Source organism: Camelus bactrianus, chromosome 12 (assembly GCF_048773025.1).
Source record: "Camelus bactrianus isolate YW-2024 breed Bactrian camel chromosome 12, ASM4877302v1, whole genome shotgun sequence".
Taxonomy (NCBI): domain Eukaryota; kingdom Metazoa; phylum Chordata; class Mammalia; order Artiodactyla; family Camelidae; genus Camelus; species Camelus bactrianus.
Genome location: NC_133550.1, coordinates 39,198,956 through 39,216,176, shown reverse-complemented (window position 1 = coordinate 39,216,176; position 17,221 = coordinate 39,198,956). Strand labels below are relative to the sequence as shown.

Below are 17,221 nucleotides of genomic sequence, written 5' to 3'. Positions count from 1 at the left end.
AGTATTGGGTTATATTTGGCAGTTGACTTACTTTCTTCACTTAAAAAATAGAAATGACATCTATTTGATAGGATCGTTATGAGGATTAAAATAGATAATTTATGTAACATAGCATACTGCAAGGCACAGAGAAAGCACTCAGTAGAAGGCCATTTATTTAATCAAAGGAGATTTGGTTAATTTAAATGATCACATGGCCACCTTTTAAGATCCACAAGTCCTAGGAAGTCTGGAAAGAGAGCTCTCAAACAGACATATATAAAGAGAAGGAAATACCAAACCAAGGTGAGGAAAACACCTCAGCAGAAAGACAAAGGCACTCCTAACAATGAACTTCATTCAGTGAAGGATAGGCTTCATATGAAGGAAGCTGCTCAAGAGTGAAAGTTCGGAGTGGTGTGGGAATAGCTCAAGTGGTAGAGCACATGCTTAGCACACATGAGGTCCTGTGTTCAATCCCCAGTACCTCCTCCAAAATAAATAAACCTCCCCCCTCAAAAATAGCAAAGAAAAAAAAAGTGAAAGTTTGGTAGCCAGGTCAATAGAAAATAAAGGAGGACTCTTTACAACTAAAGAACAAGTGACAATTAAATAGTTCACAAGGCTGAAAATACATAGGTATTCAGAAAAACAAAGATGAAGTGATTTTAAGATGATAGAAACTATACACTTCAATTAAAAAAAAAAAACTAAGGAAATCTAAATGAAGTATGAACTTAATGATAATGTATCAGTATTGATTCCTTAATCACAACAAATGTATCACACTAATGTAAGACAGTAGCAACAGAGGAAACTGGATGCGGGGTATGTGGGAACGTTGTACTATTTTAAAAAGATGGTATAAACTGAAGGCTTCTATGAAGAAGCCTTTTATTCTCTTTATAATGCATTAAAAATAAAAGATACATTTTATTTACTAATAGACATCTGAACGTCCAAGTAGCTTTGCCTCTAACTCAATGAATTTTGAGACTCTCAAATTTTCAGGTTAACGCATACTCCAATCTAAAGAAATTGGTAAAACAAAGATGCTTCATTACTAATATTATACTACTTAATAGCCCATCTTTGTTCAAAAGACCTCAAAGTCTCTGATCATTCCCTTTCAAGATTTTTTTTTAATCATGCTATTTGGACATTTATAAAATAAATTTATAGAAATGTCTATTAAACCAGTCTCCCAACAGAAAGCAAAAAAGATAACAGAAACCAACATTTTATCATTTATACTTAATTATATTAGATGTGTAAGATGTTTTTATCTTGAAAATGGCATTTATATGCAATATAGCAATCTCTGGATTGGACAACTTCTGCACAAAGAGGGAAAACAAATATAAATAACTAGAGTTTTACCAAACCAGGTATTATTCATCAGTTTCCTATCATTCATTTAACAGATATTAATTTAGTGGGATTAACAATAAACAAAACAGAAAAAAACCCTTGCTTTCATGGAGCTTACTTTCTAATGGAAAAATAAACCTACTAGGGTATTTTTCAGGAACAAACTCTATTTTGATTGATTTGATTAAACACTTGATAACATCAAAACTAAATAGTATAGGTTTTACCTGCTATAAATACATTCTAAATAACAGCTCTTTGTCTTGAAGGACCTCCACTTAGCCTACAGCTGAGGAAGAGATGATATTCTGGACTAGGCTGGTGGCAGTAAAGAGGAAACAGAATCAGCAGGTTTGCTGGTAGTTTGGCTGGAGAGGTGAAAAGGAGAAATGAAGAGTAAGTCCTAGTTCTCCAGCTTTGGCAGCTATATACATGGACGGCACTACCATTTTGAAAACAGAAAGACTGCCTTTTAAGAATCTCTTTTCTCTTTGGACTCAATAGGGTACTGACTTAGAGACAATGTGCATATTGGACCCTTTTTCAAATCCAGGTCAAAGTCCAAGTGCTCATTGTAGATACTGAAGAGTAAGTACCACATTAAACATTAACTGCAGAGTCTTGCTACTCCCTACAAACATCAGACAGATGAATCAAATCCCTCAGCCAAGTACACCGGTTCTTAGAAACTTAAGTATATTTAAAATTGTAAAATTTTTATTATTATTATTTTTAATGGAGGTACTGGGGACTGAACCGAGGACTTCATGTATGTTAAGGAGGCACTCTACCACTGAGCTATACCTCCCTACTAAGTATATTTTAAATTGCATAATCTCCACCCATGTCTAATTCCTCCCAATGTAATAACAGCTTAAGTGATAAAATTCATTAGTTTGGACTTTAAAACATTTTTATGAGCTATATCACCTAGTTTAGTAAATTCAAAACAAAGAAATGATAGTGAGCTACAGTGACATAGTAAAGTGATACATAAAGTATCAGCAAGCTACAGTGACACCTTACAAATTTTAAAGTACAGCCACCGTATTGGACAGTGTAGATATTGAACATTTCTGTGTCACAGAAAGCTCTTTTAATGCTATTTTAGAGTCTCTAATATGGAAAACTATTAATGGGAAATCATGTATAACTCAAACAATAGCTCCTCCCAAGCCACTTGGATACCTTGTTGATTTCCAAAATACTCACTGAATTATCTAACAAGCCTGTTAGATATTTTAAAGCAGTCATATTCTATCATATAACAGAAGTTCATTCATTTAGATGAAATCAGACAGCAGCAGTCCTCAGGATTAAAACTATCCATGTGCTACCTTTGTGGGGTACTTTTGGTAGAAGAGTAAATATGAGCTTTAATAGCACAGTACGAGTGTTGAATTGAAACAAGAGATGCTTTTGGTTTCACCGACATTATCCTGGTGACAAACCACTCCTAGTAATGGCTCACGACCTGTTTAACGCCCTGTTGTGAAGACACCCACTAATGTTGACCTCTGCTGAATTACATTTGCACATACCAGACAGGATGTCAACATGAGGTTGGCAAATGATCTACTCTCACTCCTACATTAAAGGCTTAGGAGGTTTTGAAAATGTACAGATCAAGGTGGGTTTTAGATGATTCACCTTGTTCCACATCAGTGGGGAAAAGACTAAGGTCATCTATCATGACTGAGAAGATAAGGGAAATACCTTGAGCTAATTGTCTATTCTTACAGCGCTTATGCTTTGTTCCAAAAATATGGAGGTAAGAACCAGGACACATATTTTTAAAAAATCAAACACACTGGTAAAGCTTTTAATTGCGTCTCTACCTATTCGAATCAGAACTTCCTTCATTAACATGGAACTTTAGTACAGGGGGAAAAAGGCATTTGAAAGGGAGGGAAGAAGATGAAGAAGAAGGGGAGGAGGAGGGGTGAGGGAGAGGAGGAGGAGAAGAAAATAAAGGCAATTTGAGATCCTACCATATATTGTACACTACCAGGTTCTTCCATGTACTTTCTTCCACTGATTCCTTACAACCTGAGAGATGGGTATTTTTATCTCCATTTTACAAATGAAGAAAGCTAGACCCAACAAGTCAAACTATCTTCTAAAATTTGCACACATGGTAAGAGGTAGAATCTACTAAGACAATGCTTCCCCAAGTGTGGCCTACAAACTGTTATTGGCATGTGAAGATATTACTCAAAAAAGTGATAATGGGGGGAAGGTATAGCTCAAGTGGTAGAGTACATGCTTAGCATTCATGAGGTCCTGGGTTCAATCCCCAGTACCTCCTTCAAAAATAAATATAAATTCTAATTATTTCTCACTCCACCCACCCAAATTAAAAATAAAAAGTGAGAATAAGGGTTTGGAAACTTTTCTATCAATTTGACATAGTCAAGAATTTTTATTGTGTTTTACAAAATTTTGGTCTACCATGGATGGGCAATTTAAAAATCCAGTTGCCCACCACAATAGTGTGAGAAGCACTACACTAGACTATAAGCATCCTTAACATATGTTCCATACATGATTTGATCAAATAGTACAGTAAAGTTAAACACAGCATTTTTTGCCGTATGAGTTTACTAGTTCACATGCAGATGCTTAAATTTCCTTGGAAACGTCCTATTTCTATTTAAACATGTCAATCAGAACACCTATCAAATAGGTATAAGCTGCTTGTCCTACAGATGTGTTCTGAGTTTTCCAGAAAACATCAGTTTAGCATTTTCTTTTCCCCTTACAATTGCTTATACAATAGAGAAGCTTGGGGCATAGCTGCGAAAGTTCATGGAGTTTATTTGAAAAGTCATTTATTTATTAAGTTCATTGTAACTTACTTGAAGTGACAGTATGCTTGTCACCAATTCTATTTGAGTGACCAAATACTGCTATATTTTTTTTAAATGAATCTATAAAGGGAACTTACCAATATAGTCAAGAGTTATGTAACAAACAAACAAACAAACAAAAACAAAGCGTAAATACAGGACAGAAATAGACTCATAGACAAAGAATACAGACTTGTGGTTGCCAGGGGTCGGAGGGTGGGAAGGGATAGACTGGGATTTCAAAATTGTAAAATAGATAAACAAGATTATACTGTATAGCACAGGGAAATATACACAAAATGTTATGATAACTCACAGAGAAAAAAATGTGACACAATGAGTGTGTATATGTCCATGAATGACTGAAAAATTATGCTGAACACTGGAATTTGACACAACATTGTAAAATGATTATAAATCAATAAAAAAATGTTTAAAAAAAGAGTTATGTCAGAAACTATTCATGGGAGAATAATTTCTCAAAACAAAATTAGCAATCTTAAGAATTTTTTTTTAATGTTTCCAAAGCTAGAGATTTTTCACACAGGAATTAGGCTTCCATGTGTCCACTGGACCAAGTTTAAAGCACAGGGGGATCATTCTGTGAATGTGAAACACCTTTAAGTATAACACACTTTTCATGTTTATAAATATCTTTTAAAAAGAAAACTAAAATAATGATACTCTGTGCAGAGACATGGGTATGCATTTTGTAAACCTACCGTTTCTCAGCAATTCAATTTAAAGATGATGTTAATAATTACCATCTAAGTAGACTTCTTAGATGGCAGTTCAATTCACTTCCATTTCTTTTTTCATTGTTTCCTCTACTTTAACTTCTCCTTTTGTTGAGTCTTAATATCTTGCCAAAATATAATTAAAATAAAGCAACACTAAAAGCACTTGAACTGCCAATGAGTAATGAAACTTGTGAAAACTTGCAGGTACAAAGGAGTGGATGAGAAAAATGAGTATGCAGTCAGCCACATATCATAATTGTTTCCCAACATGTTCGTTCAAGTTGACAATTATCAAAATTGAAAATAGAACTTTAAAAAGTTAGGTGTTAAAATCTCTATTTTAAGTATCTTTCTAGGAGCTTATTCAGACAGAAGAACAATTTTGAACACTGATCATGACATTCTTTATAAACTGCTGGTACAAAATTCTACTGTAGCACACATCTTCTGCAAATGCCCAAGAAGAAATATCATCCTTTTAAAAACTCTTTATTATAAAGATAGAAAGTTTAAAGATTTTGGAGATACAGACATAAAGGCCCTATTTTCAGAAATCATCTGGGTATACTACACATACATGAGAGACATACATTTTAGAAAACTCTATTCACATATGTGTGTGAATTAAAAAATATAACCATGTATTAGAAAGCACATACATGTATATACATGTTAATAGAAGTAAATTTAAGTTAATTATGGTAAAAATACTGGGGAATAGTGAAAGATATAAAAGAGGATGGTTTTAGACTTGAAGAAAATTTTAGCAGATACTTACAATATGCAGAAGCTTTAACACATCCACAAACCTGTAAAAAACAGCAATGAAAGACATTTTTTAATGAGCCAATGGGGAAGCGAATAGCCTTCTGAATTCTAAACTAGATACCTACACTTTCTCTGAGCTCATGATCTCCTTGGCAATATGATGGACTTTACTTTTCATTCCAGTATCTTCATCCTGTGGATAAGAGTGCATTAAGAAAACATGAACTCATAAAAGGATAATGAAGATCAGCCTGGAGCTAGTCAGATACACATTCAAACTCTGATACTTAATAGGTTTTGATTAGAATACATTTCCTACTATACGATGTCTCAAATGGCAAACCTGGAGAAGTGATGAGATTATTAAACCATGATACAGGGGTTGCTGAGAGCAATGGGTAATCCTCATCATCAGCGCTGGACTGATGGACTGCCCTGCAGTACCCCAGAGCCCTGGTGGAGCACACTGTCAATGGTTCACAACTGAAGTGACACTCTACAGATATCACATGAGCATGAGTTCTTGGGGTGCACGCGAGTAATTTAAGATTAGTGAATATTCAATAGGTAAGTATAAAAGAACTTCACCCTCAGGAAAGCCACTCTGAGTCAAACAACTTAAATGCCATCTGAAAAGGGCTCTTCACAGTCTACACCATACATATGCCAAGATTATAGCCACAGGCACTCTCAATTTACTTACAGTCCCTTTTAGAAATATGCTCGTACAGTCAAGGCAGTTTTACTCTAAAGAGCTGAAAAAAAATTCTTTTAATATGTATTGCTTTGTGTGAAAATTAAATGCTCTAGGCAGGGACAAAACGTACACTTTTGGAAAAAAAAAAGAGGTGATTAGGAATGAGCCTCAATACATAGGTAAGATTACTATTGTAGCTGTTTTCATTTAAATACTGACAGAGCTGGCTTTGACTCCAGGGCATTACAGGAAAGGAGCTTCTCTCCATTTCTATTCTGGTGAAAGATCTGAACACTACAGTTCCAGAGTGAAGGGCAAGAGAGTAAACAAGGAACAAGCAGTTATAAAATTTTAGTTATTACATGTAAGGTGAAAATTATGACTACTGCCATTAAAAATGCTCTGTTGTTTCTGTTGAAGAAATGCCAGATCTGGTTTTAGAAAGAGAGGTCCCTGTACATTCACGCCGACACTGGCAGTGCCAGGACCCAAGTATTTTGCGCTCCCCAGAGTGCAGTGAGATAAGGTAATGTCACAATAAGGATAACAAATGACCAGGACAGTCTAGTAGTCAGTCACTAATAAAATGTCACAGGAAAAACAGTAATGATAGTGACTACTATTTATTATTAAGAAAAAAGATAATAATGTGAAGGGGGAAGGGCAAAATAGGGGAAGGGGATTAACAGGTATAAACTACTATGTATAAAATAAATAAGCTACAAGGCTATATTGTATAGCACAGAGAATATAGCCAATATTTTATAACTTTAAATGAGTATAATCTAAAAATTTTTGAATTACTATGTTGTACACCTGAAATTGAAAAAAAAAAGTTAGGAAGTGAACTCTCAGATTATCTCAAAGTTTTACCCAATGTTTGAATTTCTAAAAAAATAGCCAGATAGATAGATAGACAGACAGACAGATAAGTGTCAAGTAGTCTTCTATTCTAAATTAAAATCATGGATCATCCTAACACATCTGCTTTCCTGAGTATCACATAGTCAAAGGGCTATCTTAGTGTTTTTTTTTAATTCATCTGCTTACTCTCATTGTCAGTTTTCATCCCACCTCAACCAGGTCTGAACAGTGCTGCCTGTGGTTGCCATGGGGTGCCCTGCTCAGATGGCCCTTCAAGAGAACCTGCCGTAGGGAGCCAAGCTGACCTCTAGCTACTGCACAGGAGAGTGACCACAGCACAGCAAGGACATCAGGCCATGAGTCCCTCAGGCAGCCCCCAGCAATGCTGACCAGGAAGGGGTACAACCCAGGACCCCCTGCCTGACGCAGACCCCCTAGCAGCCTGGCCAAGACTTTCTCAGAACTGGCCTGGTCAGAGGCTGCTCCCACCAAGTTCTTCCTCCCCTCTCTCCACGGGACAGGGTCACACCTGCAAGGAAGTCAAAGGCTTTTCCTACCATCCTGTTCCCTCTTCCCCTCCTTCCCCTCCCAGGCAATTCCCCCAGAAAGTCTCTTGCACATCCTGCACATCTGACCTCCTTGGCATCTACCCTAGGACACTGTAGGCAGTCAGTAAGTACTGTGTGAGGAATAAACCTCTAGAAAGAGTAATGCTATGGACAGTAGATGAACTTGAAGTTGCAAGGATAGAAGTTTGGGCTCCTGCTCTGCCATATATTATTCACAACCTTAGGAAGGCTTCTTGAGACCTTTGAGCCACAACTTCATTAGATGTAAAATGAAGATAATACCACCAGGGTTGCCAGGAGGATTAAACAAAATAGTTTACCTAAGGTCCCTATCAAAAGGTTTCACACATAGGAACTGTCTGAATAATTACAAGCTCATTCTCCTCCTTACCCATTTTCTGTAGCTACCTCGAAGAATCCTTTACCTTTCCCCTTCACCAAGAATTCTGACCACTTTTTAACTAAATAAAGCCCCAAACAATCCTATATACCACTAGTGAATCCCTTGTTCAATTGAGCCTAACTGATGAATAAACTTTATTTTCATTCCTGACTTGCCTATGATGGCTTTAAGGTTTATTTTAGTAGATTTCAGAAAGTGAAATCTCATCAGACATAGGTATCTTAAAACTCTGAAACTTATGCTATTTCCCTAAACCTTTAAGTAAAACATGCTTTAAAAAACAACAACAATCAAAATCTAAACTGCAGTTCTGTACCAACATCTTTCGGCTAAGTTTTTTAGCCCCTTTAAAAAAAAGTTTTAAGTTTGTGGCATTCTAGATCATTATGGGGTTTTCCAAGAAAATGTAGTACACACTGACTTTGCATAGATTTCTGCTGAGCAGTTTTTAAAGAAGACTGAAGCACAATGTGTGTGCACTTACACACGCATTTTAAAAAGCCTCTAGGTGGATAAACTAAATTGTTAGTGGTGGTCACTCACAGGGATCAGGACTAGGAGGCATAAGAATGAGGGATTCTTACTTTTATATACTTCAGTTTTACAGGACTGGCTACATAACCTGTGTGTGAGGTCATGCAAAGTGAAAATGTAGGTGCCTTGTGAAAAATTATTAAGAATATGGAGACTGTGATAGCAGAGCGTTAAAACCAAGTGAGGGCCCTGTGTGACTGTACAGGTTGCTGGCTCATGAAACCAACCCTAAGCCTTTATCATTTTTATTAACCTAATTGTTTTTTAATTGAGTATAGTTGATTTATAATATATTAGCTTCAGGTGTACAATACAGTGATTCAAAATTTTTATAGACTATACTCCATTTAAAGTAACTGTAAAATATTGACTATATTCCCTGTGCTGTACAATGTATCCTTGTAGTTTATTTATTTTATACATAGAAGTTTATACCTCTTAATTCCCTACCCCTATCTTGCCTTAGTTCTTTATTTGGGAAAAATTTTTTACCTGCTTCCAGAATTTCAGTGTCAGAACCAAGGTATAAAAATACGTGCAGTTTAACAATGAATGAAATGCTTCTGAAAATTACATTTTAATATAAATATATGAAATATAAGAAAGAACTTCAAGTTTTTTGTTTTTTTTTTTACTACACTGAAAACCACTGGATCGTAAATGGAGGTTGAAGTTATGGAAGTGAAGATCAAACACAAGGAATAGATAAAGTGAGAACTGGAAGAGCAAATCCCAAAGATGACTCACTTAAAACAGGGATTTGCCAAGATTCAAAGTTGATTATTAGCAGAGTTGGCAAGAGAACCAAGATTTCCCAATATCTAACCCAGAAATTCTTCTATTATACCCTGTATCTCTCTTCATTATCTGCTGCTAATCATGGCATAACCTAACATTCGCTGCTAAATACATACCCACATATATCTCCTCTCTCTTCCCTTCCCCTCCTCTCAAGATTAAACAAATCCAAACATTCTGCAATATTTGGTTAAAGTCTTTTTATGAAAAAAATTGTTATATATAACACTAAAGTTGTTCTCCTTCTCCAGGAGTAAACACTAACCTCACAGTGTGTATCTGTCCCTTCCATGCCTTTATATTTTACTACAGAAGAATTAACATGTAATGTAAAGAAATCCTAGCCCTCCATCCCAATATAAATATTGTTACACAAACAATATCCAAAGTAGGCTATGTAACCAACTACTTATAAAAATAATCTTTAAAGAGCAATTCAATTATTAATTCATAATGCCTAACAGTCAAGTCTAATTAGCTTTACTACTGACCTTAGCTCGCAAACTCTATTTTTTAAAAGGACAATGAGATAGATGACTTTGACCTCTATCCCTCATTTATTCCTGTTTTCTAAGACAGGTTGTTGAATGATTGCTGCTAACAATTTTGATAAGTTTTGCTCAACTGAGCAAGATGGGGCATAAGACACTCAACTCTATTGACCTACTTTTTGAACTACAGGTAGATAACATTCCTTAGGAAGCAGTCTTAAGCACAGCCTGACTTTAAAGACCATGTATCAGTCATGCACTAATAATCATGACTGTGTATACTGAACACATACACACATACAGATAATTGTTACTTTGAAAAATATTTTAGCAAATCAATGCTTTCTAACTATTATAATAGTTTATCACCTGTAGCTAGGACATTTAATATTTGTAAAATACAATATATCTTTTAAAAATTAGAAAGCCAGAAGAAATGCATTAAAAATTGAAAACAGAAACCTAAACCATTGAAAGAAGTGAAGCCTTGATTCTGCACTCCATTTTCAAATGATGTGAGGACCCTTACAGGTCAAGAGGGAGTTTTATTAATAACTTTAAATAAACCTAGGCACACTATAGCTGCTGAAATATTTAATTGGTAGAACCACTTAAAATGTGTATCAGCTCTATACAAAAATTTCAAGAAGGTGTACTTTATTTTTGGCATCTACCCTTTATTTCCTTTCCTCTTTCTATCACTCTCCCCTTGTTAAGTCTTTACTCTGAATCTTTTTTTTTTTTTTCCCTCTTCTTCAGGACTGTGTTCTGCCAGGACCTGGGTTAGAGAGAACTGTGAAGAGGGACTCCATTGTAGTGTTATCCCTAGGCAGATATCATGCTTCTGTGATAGCAGGGGACACAAATACTTCAAATTGGGAGAAAAACTGTGGTGGGCCTGACATTCCTTATCTGTAAAATGAAAGCGTTAAACTTTCAACCTTAAAACCCTCATATTTAAGCGTTAAATATCTCAGATTTCAGGTGTTATATGGCAAGTCAGTGAGACAAAAGATAGCAGTGATTTAGAGGCAGCACAGAGGCTGGTAACTAAAGTATGTGTATCTTTTCTAGAAACTGAGATTATAAACTTTGGGGAAAAATGGTGGGTACTGGCATAAAGATAGACACGAAGATCAACAGGGAAAAAAATTGAAAGAAATAAACCCTTAAATTTATGGTCAGTGAATTTTTGACAAAGTTGTCAAGACAATTTCATGGGAAAATAATACGGTTTTTTTCAACAAATGGTTGAAAATTGCTGTAACAACTGGATAAACACAAGCAAAAATATGAATTTATACTCCAACTGACACCATATACAAAAATTAACTAAAAATGTATCATAGACTTCAATGTAAGAGCTAAAATTATAAAGCTTCTAGAAGAAAACACAGAAGAAAATCATTATGACCTTGATTTAAGCTAATAGTTTTTAGATAAACACCAAAAGCATGATGCATGAAAGAAAAAAATGTTGATAAATTGAATTTCATAAATTTAAACTTTATGCTTTAAAAGACATCATAAGGAAAACAAAAAGATAAGCCACAGGTGGGAAAAAAATACTTGCAAATCATGACTCTGTATCCAGAATACATTAAAAAACACTTATATCTCAATAAAACTCAGTTAAAAATGGGTAAAAGAGGTAAATAGACATTTCACTAAAGAAGATATAAGAATAGCCAATAAGTGTATGAAAAGATATTTACATAATTAGTCATCAGGGAAATGCATTAAAATCACAATGAGATACTACTTTATACCCACAGAGTGGTATAATAAGAAATTAGAAAATAGCAAGTGTTGGTAAAGACGTGGAGAAACTGGAACCTTATATATTGCTGGTGGGAATGATAGTCCTTACTTACGTATTGTGATTCGGGGTTTTAGCTGTATCACTGAAGGCAGAATTTGTATTTCTTATCCTCCTTGTTTTTCTGAGATCATTCACAAGAGGAAGAAAGCGCCCTTTCTACTCCATCTTTTAAACATCTGAAGTTAGTAACTGACTATCCATCATTTGATAGCAAGGTCAGTAGGAGAAAACAGCTCCACCATCAGCTGATTCATTGCTCTACAGCTAAGCTTGAAAACATCACTGATCACTAGCACCATCAGGTTGATCTTAAACTTCAGATTCCTAGGTTAACTACCTGGGAAATTCTGATTCTGTAGGTCTGAAATGGGACATGAAAGTAGATATTAAAAGAGGGAATTAAAGATAAATAAGAAATATCTTCAGCCTTCAAGAAGTGAACAAGGGGAGCAAATCACATATGCAAACAACCATACGTAAGGACAACTGTGAAATGTGCTGACATCTTGAAGGAGAAAAAGATGACAATCAGGAAAGAGTCACAACAAAGAATAAAGCATTTGCATGACGGAGACATTATGCTGTACACCAGAAACTGACATGTTATAACTGACTATACTTCAATTAAAGAAAAAAAGAAAAAGAAGAAAGTATTTGATAACCTTCAGTCATTCCTTACATAAGCCATCAAGTACCTTCATGCTAGATACTATAGACACCTACTGATGAAAGCCAGAAAGCTGGATTCCTCTATCTTCTCCACCTTCTACGATCACAACTGAGTCAGTCTTGTCGATTTGTGCTTCTGAATATCTCTTTAGAGCTTAATTGATCCTTTCCTATCATTCCATATTGCCTCCTTACTTCTTGCCTACACCACTGCAGTAAACTTAAGTGGCTTCCTTGCTCTAGATGTACCCCACAGCAACCCATTCTCTACACTGCCCCCAGAGTACTAGTTCAAAAATGCAAACATAATCACATTTGTTCTCAGGTTGAACCACATCAGCAGCACATTCACGGGCAACAAAGACTGAACTTTCTTTGCCATGTGTGCAAGACACTCCACAACGTGTCTAGTTCTCTTCACTAGTCTCATTCCTACTCCTTCACACTGTGTACTCGCTACTCCTGCCAAACTGGAACCACCTGCAATTCCAAGAGTGCTCTGCCCTTACATGTCTGTCCTTCAATGCCTTTCCTTCTGCTTTGACTTTTCTTTTCAACTCCTCCCCTCTCTATAGAGTTCTGCTTGTTGTATTCCAGTCATCCTTCAAGATGGCACTCAAAAGTTTTCTCCTTTATGAAGGCTGCCTTGATAGTCTCTCCTCACCATCCCCAAATGGCAAGTTTATTCTTTTATTCACATAGTATGTATGGGAGTTAACCCAGTGAGTTGTGTTTATTTGCTGACATGTCTAAATTCCCACTAGTCTGTGACTTATACATCCTTACAACTTTCTGCGCATAGCACAGTGCCTGGTCCACCATGCAGTTAACTTCTCAGAATCTAAGGCCAGTGCACACTGCTTTTGAGTGTGTTGAGCAACATGAAAATATAAACTCAAACAAATGAAAACCTTATTATAGCTATTTCATCATGTAAAAAAGCAGGATGTTGGACTAGATAAGGCCTTTTGCAATTCTAAAATTCTAGGACTCTGTGTATTCTAAAGCCTATTACCTTTTAGACTAGGAAATCTACAGAGCTAAAGAGGGACAGTAACTATTAGAAAATGATTCAATGGATTACAACCATTCTTAAAATACAAAGTCAAAGATAAGCAAAAAGCAAAACAAAATAAAAAAGCTCTATATTATTTCTCACTTGTAAAAACAATGACTGATTCTGACCCAAGTTGGACGATGATGGAAAAATACACCCCACTGTAAAAACTCAAGAAAGAGGCCATATTTGGTGTCTGAACTTTTCAGTTAATGAAAGTCCTCGCTTAAATTACACTGCATTTGAAAGGAGTTTGCTTGTTAAATAACTTCATCTCCACAAAGTGCACTGCTGTGGAAGTTGAAAGATGAGGCACAAATGAAATTACTTTGTCAAGATCATAAAATAATTCTAACAAACTCCAAAACAGAACCTTTGATCAGAAATCCAGTTTTATGATCCGATTTCTTGATAATAGCCCAGCTTTGTAAATTCTTAACTGTGTTCTCCTCTTTTCATATTTGTTCACTACAATTAAAGTTCAGTGAAATGTATCCATTACTTCTTAAGAGAATTTGTAAAATGCCTCTGCTATACTGCTCAAGAGTTCTACTAAAAAACAAAAAAACTGAACAACCAGGTCTACTGGAGAAACATCTCATCATTAAATTATTCCCCAAATGAGGTGATACTATGACTAACTTCTAAAAAACAAAGTTCTCTTAAGTTTTCACCCCTCTTTTCAAGAGGGTATATATCATAAGAACTGTTTTACAAAGAAAATTTGAAAAAAAGGAGGGGGGCTGGAGGGGGCAGGGAGGTCAACATTCAGGAAAGGTGAACAATGGTCAATATTCTAACCATAACGAAGCAGAATGAATAGATCTCATTTTTGAACAATCATGTATTAAGCACTGAAAGTAAAGACCAAAAAATATAGAACTAAAATGTGGAAAAAAAAATAGACATTAGATGGCTATTCACTTGTACCCCTAACATGCTGTTTCATCAACATCATTCAGTTTCTGTGGCTTATACCAAGTTGTTAATAGGGACAGATTTTGGTTAAAACTCCCAATTCAGGAGGTCCAAGGACAGTAACTTAACCTGTACTTTAAAAAAAGTAAAAACAAAAAAACAAAAAACAACTCCTTTTCTTCATGTAAAAGAAGAAAAACGTACATATGTCAGATCCATATCCTGGGATGATTTTGAAGATTAAGTGTAATAACCCGCACCACAGCTCACAGACAAGCACAAGCAAACAGGTGTGGTGCAGTGGTAATTTTCTTCCTTTCATGGCAGCACTTTTACCTTTCCAGTAATAACTTTTTGATCATCGGTTCGTTTTTCTTTCACAAAGTTAAGACAGGGCATGGTGGTACATACCCTTTCCTCCTTCCTCCTTCTGAGTCTGGCACATTCATAGAGAAGCATTATTGGCATCTAGACACATTATCAGTGATGTGCCTCCTTTATGTCCATGAAAACAGTACCTGTTATGGTTCGAGTTATGTCCCCCAAAATACATGTTCAAGGCCTAACCCCACAGACCTCAGAATGTGATCTTATGTAGAAAAAGGGCTGTTTCAGATATAATTAGTAAGTTAAAATGAGTTCATATCAGACTATAATGGGCCCTTGATCTAATATGATTAGTGTCCTTATAAGAAGAGACACAGACACACATATAAAGGGAGCATACCATATGATGATGGAGGGAGAGACCAGCTATAAGCCAAGGAACTCCTAGGATTGCTGGCAAACCACAAGGAAGAGGTAAGTTAAGATTCTCCTGCACAGGTTTCAGAGGGCACATGGCCTTGTGATATCTTGATTCTGGAATTCTGACCTCTAGAACTACCGAACAATGAATTTCTGTTTTAAGCCACTCAGTTTGTAGTACCTGGTAACAGCTGCCTTAGGAAACTAAAACATCCTATCACAAACATTATAGAAGTACATTACATGTGTTCAATGTGTATAAACTTCTTGACCTACAAAGTGTTTTGGCAACTATTATCCTGTTTGAGTCTCATGAAAATTCAGGGGAACATTATTGTCTCACTGTAGAAATTCAGAAAGAAGTTATAAAAGAAGGTCTCTTCCTCTGCTTTTACTTGAAGGACTTCTTCTTTTGGAAACTGATATCACCTTCCTTCCTTGGGTTGCTAGTTGGCTAAAGCTGAATTTGTCGCCCATCCTTGGCTAATGACTACATGATATGCATTGCTGTGTACTAATCTTCCACTTAGCACTATCATTTTCCATTTATCAGGATTTTAAATATTCTTTAGCAACTTTATTGGAATATAATTCACATTCCATGAAATGTATTTTTGCCATTTTAAAGTGTAAAATTCAATGGTTTTTAATATATTCAGGGTTGTGCAACCATTATCACAATCTAACTTTAGAACATTTTCATTACCCCCAAAAGAAATTAGTGGTTACTCTCAATTCCATGATTCAAAACTTTGTAGCATAAAAATGAAGTCTTGCAAGTAATAAATAATAAACAAATAGTCACTGAGTTCTCATCATGTACTAGACAGTATTCTAAGACTTTATACATATCAAATCATTTAGTTGTCAAAATTCTATAAGTACTATGTTTTTCTTCATAAAAAGGGAATCTTTCCTAAAGAGGTTAAATAATTTGGCCAAGGTTACCCAGATCATAGGTGGTGACCCTAGTACTTAAATCTAGACAATTACACAACATGTGCCATTCATTTAAGGCTGAAAATGAATTTAAACAAAGGAAAAATTTATTAAACAGGAGCCATAAGGGACTGATAAATTATAGCAGAGGAGTTAGGTGACGAAGATTTTCTCTATGGCTTGATATGCTTGCTATGTGGATCCTTTCAAACTCCATCTTCCTGTAACATTCCAACACACTCTGTGCCTGTTGCTAGTATACTAATTTTTCCCACTGTGATTATGTTTTATGATTTAATATATCTTATGAATTATGATTTAAAATGAATTAGATAGTCATATCAAACTAGAGAAACTATAAAATGAACCCCCAAGTACTTGTGACACATCTTAAATAATTACCAACACGTGGACAATTCTGTTTCATGTATACAGAAAGCACAAATATACGGGATTATTTCAGAGCAAATCCTGATGTACTATTGACAGCAATCTTTTTCTCTCCCTAAACATAAATAATTTCTCCAAAACTACTGAATAGTCTCTAAGCGATATATACTTGGAAACACAAAAACATCTTAGGCACCACATTATAGCAGGAATTAAATTTAAACTAGAAAGATGTTTTATAAGTTTTAAACAACTAAGTAGGGGTTTTATACATATCATGCTGAGTGTCCTGAGAGGTCAATAAACATGAAAGTAGAAACATTTAACTATCAACATTTACCTGTTTATCTTCCAGCAGGTCAGGCTCCCCTTTACTAGAACCAGAGCTGACATCATCTTCATCAGAACTGTTGATGACTTCCTCCTCATCTGAAGGAAGGTCACCAAGACCAAGGTCCAGGTCATTGGGTCCCTCCTGGGATGCTCCAGTACTGCTTCAATAGAAAGTATCACATTAGTCACCTTTGGAAACAAGGAATGCTACTAAAAACAAACAAAATCAATCATCTTACTCACGTGATGTAAACAAGGCACATCTAAGGGATTCAGAAGGACA

The 17,221-nt window shown here is 35.5% G+C and overlaps 1 protein-coding gene across 3 annotated transcripts in view; it reads right to left on the bottom strand.

Moving 5' to 3' along the window:
• FGD6 (FYVE, RhoGEF and PH domain containing 6) overlaps positions 1 to 17,221 on the bottom strand; it is a 99,821-nt gene that overhangs the window by 48,015 nt on the left and 34,585 nt on the right. For 2 of the 3 annotated variants that reach the window (XR_006727501.2, XM_010962734.3), the window contains exons 3-5: positions 16,946 to 17,099; positions 5,833 to 5,900; positions 5,718 to 5,748 (exon numbers count right to left, since the gene is read on the bottom strand). Coding sequence is in view for 2 of the 3 variants with exons in the window: in XM_010962734.3 (XP_010961036.3) it covers positions 5,718 to 5,748; positions 5,833 to 5,900; positions 16,946 to 17,099 (253 nt within the window). In the remaining variant the exon portion in view is untranslated. The remainder of the gene's footprint in view (positions 1 to 5,717; positions 5,749 to 5,832; positions 5,901 to 16,945; positions 17,100 to 17,221) is intronic. The other variant, XM_010962735.3, reaches the window with a different exon arrangement.